The sequence below is a fragment of the Pholis gunnellus genome (assembly GCF_910591455.1).
Source record: "Pholis gunnellus genome assembly, chromosome: 17".
Taxonomy (NCBI): domain Eukaryota; kingdom Metazoa; phylum Chordata; class Actinopteri; order Perciformes; family Pholidae; genus Pholis; species Pholis gunnellus.
The window spans coordinates 3,953,532-3,966,777 of record NC_136544.1 but is presented as its reverse complement, the minus strand read 5'-3'; the positions used below and the strand labels follow the sequence as shown (position 1 = coordinate 3,966,777).

The 13,246-nt window shown below is 47.2% G+C and overlaps 1 protein-coding gene across 1 annotated transcript in view; it reads left to right on the top strand.

Moving 5' to 3' along the window:
• The window catches only part of caskin1 (CASK interacting protein 1), a gene marked incomplete at both ends in the record, with an annotated part of 90,001 nt that extends 77,087 nt beyond the window's left edge, over window positions 1-12,914 (top strand). The window contains 11 exons of the mRNA XM_079176769.1: window positions 1,389-1,470; window positions 2,053-2,162; window positions 4,202-4,312; window positions 6,464-6,565; window positions 6,689-6,827; window positions 7,812-7,955; window positions 8,141-9,366; window positions 9,482-9,787; window positions 10,022-10,607; window positions 11,665-12,154; window positions 12,818-12,914. Of these exons, the coding sequence (XP_079032895.1) occupies window positions 1,389-1,470; window positions 2,053-2,162; window positions 4,202-4,312; window positions 6,464-6,565; window positions 6,689-6,827; window positions 7,812-7,955; window positions 8,141-9,366; window positions 9,482-9,787; window positions 10,022-10,607; window positions 11,665-12,154; window positions 12,818-12,914 (3,393 nt within the window). The remainder of the gene's footprint in view (window positions 1-1,388; window positions 1,471-2,052; window positions 2,163-4,201; window positions 4,313-6,463; window positions 6,566-6,688; window positions 6,828-7,811; window positions 7,956-8,140; window positions 9,367-9,481; window positions 9,788-10,021; window positions 10,608-11,664; window positions 12,155-12,817) is intronic.
• Window positions 12,915-13,246: the final 332 nt, after the last annotated feature.

Below are 13,246 nucleotides of genomic sequence, written 5' to 3'. Positions count from 1 at the left end.
TTAAAAGAACAAATAACACATGTGTTCTCTAACAAATGAAAAGTTGAATTAATTAGTAATAAAACACACCATTGCTCAAATCTACACACTCAGGAGTTGTTGGCGCTACAGCTTGACTTGGTCTGGTAGAACAGAAGCTTGTGGTGGCTAATGATAGCTAAGACTAGCAAGTTTAGCTATTGCTGTTGAACTCACATTGTTGAATCCATTTTTTGAGTTTGTGACTCTTCTATACTTGAGATACTACTTTTATGACAATCAATTTTTCTTGTAATTGTCACCTGTGGCCTGCTGTTGAGCAAAAGTGACATCATTTAGCTTTAAAGGGCCAAGATACCCTTAAAAAGAAGATCGTTAAAGCTGCACGATACAATATTTTTGCATTACCAATGGCTGAAATGACAATATGTAATGTGAACATGGTCATGGAACTTGTAGTGCTAAACCTACATATAATTATCCTCCATCTCTGCAGTTCTTCCCAGCTCTATAGAGCAGTTTAGCATCATTCAGCTCATTGTTTTGGTTACAACACAAAACTCGAATGCTTTGATTCGCTCTTGACGCTCCCACCAGCCCTGTTTCCAACAGCAGCAGGCAGCTATTTTCATTGATAAGCCTCGGGTAAATCCACTGCCCAACGAGCAGACAGCATAAAAGAAACCACCCCTGTACATGTTCGTCTATGTGCAGCCCGAAGAAGCAATTCAAGCTTAACATGTTACACCAACTTACAGGGGGATAAAACAAATGAAAAAAATAAAAATTGCTGCTTGCATTAGCGAGGGGCAACTTCCCCGTCTGAAAAGTGAAGCCAATGCGAAAGTGCCTTAAACTTGCATTCTTTCAAATGGCCATCAGGGGGCGACTCCTCTGGTTGTATAGAAGTCTATTAGAAAATGACTCTACTTCTCTCTAGATTTCCCTCAGTAAACATTGTAAACATGAGTTTATGGTCTCAATCTCTAGTTTCAAGTCTTCTTCAATACAGCATGATGTTCATTTAGTAAATGATGGTCCATTTAGAGTCAAACAGACCATAAAGCAGAGTGTGTTTTAGGGCGGGGCTACCTTGTGACTGACAGGTTGACAGGATCAATGTCCGGTCTGGTATTTGTTTGTGTTCGTCTCACAACCTTAACCCTTTCACAGTGCGTTTTCAGTTCATTACAGTTAATTGTAACATTTTGGTCACCAAAAAATGTCTTATTCACCCTCCTGTGTTACTTGGTTGTAAAAACCCAGATGGCGACGGCCAAAACTCGAGGCTTTAAAACCATAGTCCACAACCCAATGGGTTACGTCACAGTAAAGACTACCTCCACTCCTTATACAAGTTGCTGGATGCCTGTTCACGTGGACGCGTTTGTGTTCTTGTGCACTTGCAGCTTCTGGCCACAGTCTTGTCCCAGTCTGCCAAAGCTAAGGAGCATCTGCTGGAGCAGTCCAAGTCTGTGGACCAGCCTGCAGGTAGGACAGGGGTCAGTTCAGGGGGGAGGGGGTCCTTCTTCAACCCAGTTACTGTGTCACTGTAATTAGTTTTAGATTTTAGATGTAACTCTGTATTACTTTAATTCACAGTAACCAGTCTTGGTGTTATGAAGCTGGTGAGAACGTGGGGATGTTTGAAGAAAAATAAATATTAAAACCAGGGAAAGTCATAAACCACTGATCTTTTGAAAAAATGTCTTAATATCACTTCTACACTCACGCACACACGCACAGACACACACACACACACACACACACACACACACACACACACACACACACACACAGATCTTGGCTGGTTAAACAGACAGATGGCCAAGCCAGGGGATGTAGGAGGAAGTGTAGCATGGTGCGATTTGTTAAGGTTTGTTATATCTTGGAGAGCAAGGATGTGATTGGCTCCCTTTCAAAGCAATGAGGGAGATTGAGCAGATATCGATCGGTGGAGAAGAGTAGAGGTCAGGCTGGCGGAGTCAACTCATCTGTTGATCGGCCAGGAAGTTTACAGCGACAGGGCGACAGCTTTTTTTGCTAACTGGCCAATGGTGTTTCTCCCAGCAGGCTCCGCCAGCTCCTCTCGGACATCGAGCCAATCGGGCTGTCCACTGCACGAGGCGCCGCCTTACGACGCCGTGGCGACCAGGAAGGGGGAGGGGCAAGGCGAGGGGAAGGTAGGACAGTCCCGGAGTCTCCGCAGACTCAGTCCTCTCTCCCACTTTCATTCAAACGCAAGCGAGTCGCATACAGACACCATCATCGTCCGTGATGAGAATGTAGCTCCTCAGTCACCTCAACCACAACCCTCTCTCTCCTCCACACACACACTCACACACACACAGACTATATATATTTGCACACACCAAGATGTCCCAGCAATTTCTCTCGCAACTGGCCTCGTCCGTGCTGCGAGTGTTCGGATGCAGCCATGACACGGTGAGTGTGTGAGTGGAAGATCTCCGGTTTGATCTTGTTTGGGTCCTGGAACGGGCAATCTTGTGAGTGTGTGTGTGTGTGTGTGAGCGAGAGAATCCTGTCCTTCTCTTGTTTTATCTGCTCCCTGCTATCCATCGTTATTCACTCCTTTTAGTTGCAGCTTCTGCCTCTTCCATTGCGGTATTTTTCTTCTTCTGTTGCAGAGACAAATGTCTCTCAATTGATGCTCGGTAGCTGCGCCTCAGGCAAGATATCGGTGTGTGTGTGTGTGTGTGTGTGTGCTGGCAGGTGCCCAGCAGCGTGCATGCCGTGGGTGGACTAGCTCAGCACAAGAAGTGTGAAATCCAAGCTTACACCATGTACAGTAAACTGTTATTTACTGTAGAGTGTGTGTGTGTGTGTGTGTGCGTGTGCGTGTGCGTGTCCGTGTGCGTGTGTTTCTATATGTGTGTGGGCCCACATTTAAGTTCATGTCTTCATTTTCTAATAATTATAAAGCGTGATAAACCGATTATGAGCATATTTAAATAACAGGTGGTCTTGGTGGTTGTGTGTGTGCATCGCTTGCCTACAGTGTGTGTGTCAGTGTGAGTGTGTGCTGCCATGTAAGCCATGTTCTCGTGGCCATCTGTTAGCTAGAGCCCCAATTCCTCAGCACCCGTAACGTGTCCCACGGTAGGGTGAAGACGATGAACGGTGGTTCAGCGAGAAAAAACAATCAGCTTTGAGGGAACAGTGTGGAGGAGGAAGAGGAGGGTCGTGGGGAATTATGAAGAAGAGGAGATGGAGAAAGACAGAAAGGGTGTCAGACTTTAAAGGTGGACCAGGGTGCGTAGGAAGAAGTCATGCAGTGGTTTTAACAGTTCCACCCAGTCCTGTAGCTCCGTCCCCTGCTGTCGCCCATCAGCCTATCAGAGCAGGACATTGCAGCAAATCAGCAACTTAAAGAAGCTGGAGCTTTGAAAATATAGCGGCTATATAAATAAAGCAGCTGTAGAATCCTCATCCTGAAGCACATCTATGAATAGAATCACCCAGAGTAATTAGGTTAGCATCATTAGCAATGTAGCTTATTATTTAGGGAATGTACCACAGGTGGTATATTTTTTGTATTTATATGCCCATATTTCCTTTTTATTTCAGTTACATGTTTAGCCATCAACACCTGAGCTTTTGTTGTTAGCCTCGTCTCAGCTGGTTCAACGTTTTGGCCCGAAAATCTAACGAACTGGAAATCCCTGTTGGAGTGTGAGAATATTTGAGGAAAGAGAGTTCTCGTGGGGACATGTATGAGAACAATGAGTGTGTGTGCGTAAGTGACATATATATATATATATATATATTTTATTTTTTTCCGAGTTATCACCACACTAATGCAATATATAGCGTTTTCAGCGTTTTCTAGCTGTAAAGTGTCAAATGCCCACTGCTAGTCTGTAGCTCTTCCTGTAGCATTTGAGAAACTAAAGGCCGGGCCTTTCTCCCTCCTAACTTTAGCCTGGTTTTCTCAACAGGGCCAACTAGGGCTAACCAGGGCTAAAAGTCAGCCAGGTTTTAAGGCCATTAAATCATTATGATCATCCGTAAATGTATACCAATTTGTCTTTTTGACAATAGTAAAGATGTAATGACAGACATGGTGGACAGTTCCTTACTACAGTATCTATTGTGGCCCCTTGTTTGGCCCTCCTTGGCTCCCTGCTGAGAGAAAAGCGGCCGTTGAAGAAGCAGACACGGAGCCAGTGACAGCATTCCCCCCCTGTCTTCTCTCCCGTAGAGCTCAGAGGCCGTTGTCCAATGGCTGAGCGACTTTCAGCTGCAGGTCTACGCTCCAAACTTCCTGGGCGCTGGGTATGACTTGCCCACCATTAGCCGAATGACCCCGGAGGTAAGGCACCCGAACCCCCCTGATCCCCACCCCCCACCCCCCTGAACCGGCACAGGCACCTCCGTCACAGGCACCTCCAAGGACCACAATGGAAACAAGTCTGCACGACTTTGATTTGTGCTGTCCTTGATGTTTTCCAGATGCATGTATGCCATTTCCCTTTAAGAATCCTCAAATGAGCACTATGAGACCACTCAACTAAACTGATCTCAGCTGTACTTTCCCTGCCTCCTGCCCATGCCTATGGCTATATTCAACATGTGAATGAAGTATATTCAAACTCTGTATTTCTGTCTGGTAAATTTGAAGCTACCACCAGCAGCCTGTTTGCTTAGCTTAGCACAAAGACTAGCTGGTTCCCCCAGTTTTGCAGTCTTTGTAGTATGCTACGCTACTGGCTGCTGGCGCTAGCTTAATATTTATCATCCAGGCATGAGAATGGTATCAAACGCGTCATGTAACTCGCTCGTGAGAAAGCAAATATGGCGTGTTTTCCAAAACTATTCCTTCAAAAAGGGTACTTTTCAAGTGACCTCAGTCTGGAATCCTAACAATTTGCATAATATACGAAAGTAATATAAACCAACACAAACCATGAACTGTAGGCTACCTAATTGTTAATAATACAGTTTCAATTAATGAACACCACTTCGCCGAGAAATCATGTACTACAATGAGAAAAAAAACACTACTTTATGCGCGAAGCACACAGAAAGCCTCCGGAGGCTGCTAAAACGCTCTCTGGCTGACCAGGACCTTATGATACACTGTCCGTGTTTTCCCAGATTTCACTGATGAAAGGCAGATATGATGTCTTCAGGGTCGTCTCGGGTTAGGCTTGAGACTTCAGATTTTTAACAGCAAGCCTGTGCTACGTACTTGGGGTTTGGAGTTTTAAAGATGTGGACCTTTACAAGACACTTTACATAAAAAAAATGCTATTATGCTGCATTATGGGAAATGTAGGATCCATTGTTTTTATAGCTTGACCCATACTAGGGACTAAAAGTCAGCATATCTCGGCCTCTGCTGCTTTGATTTTGACTATTTTATTTGACACCCCCAACTCAATGAAATAACAATTCTAAATCACTGGAGTACCCCTTTAAACTACACATACAGAATTATAATATTTATATAATATAAATATTATGTTCACATTGTTATATTGCATCAACCTAGTGATACTTTTACTGAACTGCATCATATGTTCACCAGGCACGTTTCTTATAAATACATCGTGTACCAGACAAACTGGAGCTAAAAGAAGGGCAAATTGAATAAAAGAATCAATAATTGAAAATAAGCTCAATATATCCACACAACCTCCTGACCCTCCCGTCACCTTCAACACTGCTGCTGCTGCCTGTTCTGAGGAAGTAGACCGATGCTCTCTGCCACTCTCACCTACATACTAATAATTTATAGCACATTAATTATTTGTGTATGTACGTACACTCTGTGCATGCTGGATGGCTCAGAGCTGAGCCGAATTTAAATGGGTTTTGTCGTCAGAGATATATCGTAGTATTCTGGCCTATTCCACTGTATGATTGGGTCACACCTGCATATCATTTATGAGTTATGCAAATGTGAGTGTGTGCGTGTGTGTGGGGGTGATTGTCGTGATTGTTCATGTGTGTTTGTTAAAGTGTGTTCTCGTGTGTCCACCACAACTACCACTGAAATACACAGAAACAAAAGTAAACAGACAATGACAGGATGATGCACTGTATTTGTTAACTATAAGGTTCCAAATAAGTCAACACACCATCACTTTAATACACTTTAGTTTGTGTGTAAACACGAGCTTGTTCGCTTACCACAGAAGTTGAATATAAATGATATCTTGGAGAATCTGATTCTTTGCATCCTTTTCACTGCAGACATTTGCTTTTTGCTTTCCTTTGCTTTTCTTATGATTTTTGAGACATTTACATTTCTGCTCTATTCTCAACTGGCAGAAGCTTTCATCAGATGTCACGCTGTCACTTGTTTCTTTGTGTTGCAAGTTTTCCTCTCTGTGTGTGTGAGTGAAAGAGAGAGACTGCTGGAGTCTTGGGGAAATTTGAATTCCCTTCGTGGAGAAAAAAGCCTGAACATGCAATCACTGTGACTTACTTGTGTGTGTGTGTGTGTGTGTGTGTGTAGGATCTGACAGCTATTGGAATAACTAAACCAGGTCACAGAAAGAAGATGACATCCGAGATTAACAAACTAAGTGTCACCGAGTGGCTGCCTGACCAGAAACCTGTGAGTACAATTCAACACACACACACACACCACCGCCATAGCTTGGTAACCAGTTAGATGTTACGTTACCAGCTTTAGTGCCGACCAGCCCGATGAGCTGCCGTGTTCTTGGTGTTCCTGTAGGCCAGTCTCGGAGAGTGGCTGTCTGCTATTGGTCTAAACCAGTACCACCAGGTGTTGGTGCAGAACGGTTACGAGAACATCGAGTTCATCGCTGACATCACCTGGGAGGACCTGCAGGAAATAGGCATCAGCAAACTGGGTAAGACTTACAGATATTCAATATGTATATATTTTTTCTACATCATAACATATGACCACCGTGATGGCTAAAGTATCCCCTTCAATGCACTAAGTACAGCAGTATATGCTGGGTCCTTGCAAGCTTATTGAGCCCAGGGTCGGATCTGTGGCAAGCATTTCTATGTGTTACATTTTTACAACACATTAACAAAATGTGTTGTAAATAATCCCAGTGTGGCGTAGACGTATTGTAAATTGAGCCCCGAAACTGACCAAATGTGGTAAAAGTTTATGGGACAATTCAAAAATTCAACCGATATATTTTTCTTTCAACCTGCAGTTGGAAAAAAAAAAGAGCTTAACCACTTAACTACATTTAATCATTTGTCTATAAAGTAATGAAGAAAGAAGCGTGAACTTTCAAGTAGCGTTAGCTAGCTCAGTGTTTGTAAGCGTAAGCTTGCTGGCTAAAATGCGTTAACTACTGTTACAGTTTATACAGCGGTGCTACAGCAGTACATAGAGGATTAACATTGATTAACAGACTGGTTTAGTTTGGTAGCTAGGCTGCTGCTCAGTGTGTTTAGCCACAGGTGTTTGTAATTAAGCTAGCTAGCCACACAGTCCTCTCGACTGCTGATTGTGAAAATGGAAATGTTATGTGGGAAAATAAGGAATAGATAAATGATTAAATGAGTGACAAAATCAGAAAATAGAAAGATTTAGGTGGAAAAAATAGCCAGTGAAAGGTAAAGTATAAAGCTTTCAAATATAATTTATTGATGTGATCAAATATATTCATGACTTGTCAGATTACCTTTAACCATATTTGGTTTTCAGGGGCTTCATAGTTGTAGCCCATTTTCACATTTATTTGATATTAATACAAATTGTAATAGAAAATGTGATTTCTTTTGATGAAAACTTCATATTTAAAGTTACCTTTAAAGAAGTTAACTTAATTAAACAGGAACTGTAATTGTTCAATCTTACAATGTTTTAGGCCACCAGAAGAAGCTGATGCTGGCGGTGAAGCGGCTGGCCGAAATGCAGCGCAGCTCAGACGAGCGGGGCTCCCTCAGAAAGAAGCCCCCACCAATCACACAGCAGCAGGAAGTCCTGTCGATGGACGGTCCACCTCTAGACGGTGAGCTAGCAGACGAGATGATTGTCTAAAAATGATGGACGTTTCCTTGAGATCTCTCCGTGGTCAAATAGTTTATTATTCCTCTAACAGTACAGTCATAACCTCCTGTCCAATTTTTATTTATGTATTCATATTAATTCTGATCCAGCTGATTTATTTCAAGGCTTACTTTCTGTTTTTCTCAGAGGTCATGTCTCCAAAGATGAGCACTTTCCAGGACAGTGAGTTGAGCACCGAGCTACAGAGCGCCATGACCCAGCCAGGTCAGGAGGTCAAAGCTCAGCGAACACGCAGCAAGGACCACGATGAGGTGATGACAGGAGGAGGAGGAGGGGGGGGAGGGGGAGGAGGTACTGGGCCACCTAAGAAGGAGGCACGGACTATGAGGCAGCAGAGCAGCCAGGGAAGCACCGCCTCCCACAGAGGCAGTGTCTCCTCCCAAGGCAAACACCGTCACTCCCACTCCCATTCGATGCCTGCTCCTCCCTACACGCCCCCTCACACTCCTACCAAGACTAGAACCTCATCTTCCTCCTCCTCCACCTCCTCCGTCCAGAGCACAGCTTCCCCGCAGGCCAAACACAAGCCGTGCCCCCAGTTCATCCAGGGGGACAGGCCTCAGTCGCCGCGCTCCCACCCCCCTCAGTCTCCAACCCAACGCGGTCCGCCGTGTACCCAGCTTCCGCCCCAGCAACAACAGCAGCCTCAAGTCCTGCCGCAGCACCAGGCACACCCCGAGCACCATCCGCAGATGCAGGTCACTGAGGTGAGGGAGGACCAACAACCACAGGTCCCTCTACTCTGCCTCCCACCGGAGGCTGAGCTGGCTGAGGGAGAAGGGGAAGGGGAAGGGTCTTCAGCGCTCCAGAAGAAACGCGCCCACAGCCTCAACCGATACGCCGCCTCGGACAGTGAGTGCGACGAGAGGGCGGAAGGAGGTGGGAAACGAGAGGGAGGAGGAGAGGGAGAGGCAGAGGTGGTGGTAGGTCAGGGCTCTGCTGTCGCCAGAGGGGACAGAGTCAAATACGCGACGGTGACCCACCGCGTCAGCCGCAGCCACTCCGTGCGCAACCAGGACAAGACCGTCAACCGCAACCAGATTCAGCCCTTGTCCCTGCGTCAGAAGAAGAAAGGCCCGCCCCCACCGCCACCCAAACGCTCCAGCTCCGCCATCTCCAACTCCAACCTGACAGAGGCCAACGCGCAGCCGCACGAGCTCACTACCACAGGGGGGATGCTGGACGTGCCTTACCACCAACAGCGACGGGCCAGCGACCTGGGGATGTCCGTGGAGGTGGTTGAGGTGGAGACGAGCAGCGTGGGTAGTGTAAGGAGCATCGCCGCCATGTTGGAGATGTCTTCCATCGGAGGTGGAGCCAAAGGCATGGCACTGCAAAAGAATTTCTTGCAGGTATTTTAGAAAATCCAGGCGTTCATTCACTCTAAAATGTAAAATATACCCATTTATTTATGCAGTTAATGAGCTAAAGCATGATCGACCAATTGTATGACTGTGTGTTCACCAGGTGGGGAAAACACGCGATGCCATCGGTCTGGACGGTGAAGTGGTGAACCGACGGCGGACCATCAGTGGCCCGGTCAGCGAGCTGGTGGCGGCTGCCAGGCGCGAGCAACCAACTCCCTCTGCTTTACCGGATCCCTCCGTCCAGCTTGAAAACACCCCTCTTCCTGAAAATTCTTCCTCCCCCAACCCTCCGTCCTCCCCCCACCCCAGCTCGGGAGGCAGTGGCAGCTCGTCGGAGAACCTGCCGTTCGCAGATGAGGGAAGCCTGACCATCCGCCGCCAGAGTCGAGGAGAAGGAGAAGGACAGGTAGCTATCTATATATATGTTTGTCTATCTATCTATCTATCTATCTATCTATCTATCTATCTATCTATCTAATGTACCGTGCTAAAGTTAAATGTGCTTTAATGTATTACAAATCCATAGTGAAGCTTCTGTGTTCTGTAAGCTTTCTTTGTGTTATCCATTTATCTCTGTCAATGTTTTTGACTGTTTGTGCAAAAATTACCTCTTGTCACGAATGTATGAATTTTCCGTTAGTGTGTATTTTGTGTTTGTCTGCAGGGTGACGGCGAGGGTCCTCAGGGAGACGGGGGTTACACGCAGGAGGACATCTCCAGGGTCGAGGCCACGGCGACCTTCAAGCGACGGGCCCGCAGCTCCAAGCCCCACCCCAACGGCTCCGACTTCACCCTCCAGGAATCGTCCACCGTCAAGCGGCGGCCCAAGAGTCGCGACAAGGAGCCCGAGGGCTACGCCGACCTGGCCGCCAATGGAGAGCCTTTGGGGACCGTGCAGCCAAACACCACGCAACCGGTGCCCTACCAGAACGGCACGGCCACAATGAAACGCCGCCCGGCGTCCGATACCGGAGTGACCGAGCAGCCGCAGCCGCAGCCGCAACCTCAACCTCAACCGCAAGTGGCTGCTGCGCCCCGCAGGGACAGCGTGGACCAAGGCGCTCCAGTGGCAAATGAAGGAGGTCCCGTGAGAAAACCGAAGCCTCCGGTCTCCCCGAAGCCCGTCGTGGCACAGATAAAGAGACAGGCAGGCCCGCAGACTCCACCACAGCCTGTCTCCAACAAGAGAATCCCTCTGCCTGGCCCTGGGACGCCTGGAAGCCCAGGTACTCAAATGATATGATTGGGTGTTTTTTTGTCAGCTGGGGGTGAGGATGGATTTATGGGTCTTCAAGGGTCCAAAAAATCAGTTGAATGTTGCAGGTGCTTTGTAGTAAAATCAACTTCTTGGTGTTTATGGCTGTTCCGAATTGGCCACAGTGGAAGGTGGGACGTAATAAAAAGGGGCTGGACGAGATAAATTGTACAAACTGTAGGTTACAGAAAGTTGCACAAGCCTCTCTATTCCAACGGCGGAGAGGTTTCGGCGAGGAAGTGTTACATGCTGTTTGATAAGCACTTTGTTTGACGCCTTAAAGCTAACAAAGTAAAGGTGTCAGTATGGTTGAAACAAACTTGTTTGGGATTTGCCATCCGACCACGTTAGCAAACAAAAGGCATTCGGGCGTTCACGGTTATACACAGGGAAGTGACAGAAGGAGTAGAGGAGCTTCGAAACACCCGGTCGATCGATGTACTGATAAGCGTGATTGGCGGATTGGTGGTTTCAGACTTTTAACAGTTGTTAGACGCAACCTACTCTCCCTAAATTCAAAGGTGACAGGGGAAGGAGGTTTCAGACACGAAAAGCACTTTGTTGAAGCAATAGAGACGCCTCTATGGTACCCCAGCCTGTAGAGGTGTCCTTATGCGAGCAACGAAAGAATTTGTACGTTGCGTTATCCAACCACGTTTGAAGACAAACGTGTTTTTTTGCAGTTCTGAACAGCTACTCTTGAGGACAGAGTGAATGGCTGCCGTCATAGAGACGGTACAAACGTTCAGTCTCTCCTCAAAGGCATTGATGGTGCTGCGCTTGCTTGTACACACAATGTCAGAACGGTATGGAGGATGGGTTTCAGACGTTGCTGGACCTTCTTAAAAGGTCTTTGGTTGAAGCACACTGACCTCTAGTGCCGTGCTGTCACTACCAAGATTACTAAACTACAACTAACTAGAGGGTAGGGGCCGTGAAAAGCTGTCAAAAAGGTGATATTTAAGGATACACATGCCAGTCAGTGATCAATTCTGCAATTTCTTTTCCTGTCTCTCCATTTTCTGTAGTGGAAGGAAAGAAGATCCCTCCACCTGTCTCGCCTAAACCAGCGCCCCCGCCCACAGCACCCAAACCGGCCAAGCTCATCCACTCCATGACCAGCCCCTCCTCCCAGAGCCCTGCCCCGGTCAAACAGCACCCTGCGGTGGCCCGACAGACCAGCTCACCTCCCTGCTTCCCTCCATCCAACATCCCCGGCCCGCCGAACGCCAAACCGCTGAGCCCATCTCCCCAGAGCCCTCACACCCCGCAGACCCCCACCACGCCGCAGACTCCCGCCACCCCCAGCCCGACCCCGCCACCTGTCAAGCCCCCCCGCTCCTCGATTGGGGGGGTGTCGGTTGACAGCGGGATGGCGGGAGGCGGAGTGGCGGCACCCGCCGCTACGACGCCAGATTTCGGCGTGGATTCGTTGGTGCATCAGAAGCTGGAGGAGACGAGTGCGTCGCTGGCTGCGGCTCTGCAGATTGTGGAGGATAAGATACTGCGGCAGGAGGAGTAAGCTCACACACACACACACAGTCTTATATTCACGGAAACACAAATACTAATTATAATCACGTCGGTACTTTGGTTTATGACTGAATACCTGCAAAACTAATGACATTCCCATCAGCCTCAGCTGTAATCCATTTTTTCCGAGCATACATGTGATACAAGGACGAGCTCGATCCATCTTTCCATTTGCTCTACACGACACAACTGATGCCCACTTCACAGTAAACGACTAGTTTCCACACACCCCAGATTAGAGGCGCTTGCAAATTGATGCTTAAGCGCTGTGTGTAAACGCGAGCCAAGAGGCTGGCCACTCTTTGTACTTCTGGGATATATTTTTGGAACTTGTAAGACATATATTTGTTTATGAAGCATTAGAAATAGGTTGTGCATTACTTTGATAGGTATGTTTTGTATTTGCAAACTACACTGTGATTGTTAGCGAATCAAAGGGCATTTGTAAAACATATTTTGTTAGTTTGTTAAGTTTTAGCAAATGGTCTTTAGATTTGCTCTTCTGTTGGTGTAATGTTTTGCGTGTGTGTGTGTGTGTGTGTGTGTGTGTGTGTGTGTGTGTGTGTGTGTGTGTGTGTGTGTGTGTGTGTGTGTGTGTGTGTGTGTGTGTGTGTGTGTGTGTGTGTGTGTGTGTGTGTGTGCATTTAGCTCCGTGGCCGAGCAGAAGACCACGGTGAGCATCCTCGACGACATCGGCAGCATGTTCGATGACCTGGCCGACCAGCTGGACGCCATGCTGGAGTAACCGCAGAAACCGGTCAGCGTGTCTCCACGGCAACGCTGCACCAGGAGTGACTCAGATGGCACAATGGGCGACACGCCTCTCTGTCTCTCTCTCTCTCCGTCTCTTCTTCGTCCTTCTCTCTCTGCCGTGCTCATCCCCCCCTTCTCCCTCCTCCTCCTCTTCCTCTCGTCTCCCGTCGCTGATGATGAAATGATGATGGAGCAGCGCAACAGGCCCGGACAGACATGTGGCAGAGAGAGCGCAAGAATGAAGAATTTATAAAGAGAGAGACACTAAAAGAGAGATGGTGGAAAAAAAAAAGGACCAAAAACAGATGATGTGGAGAGATGAAA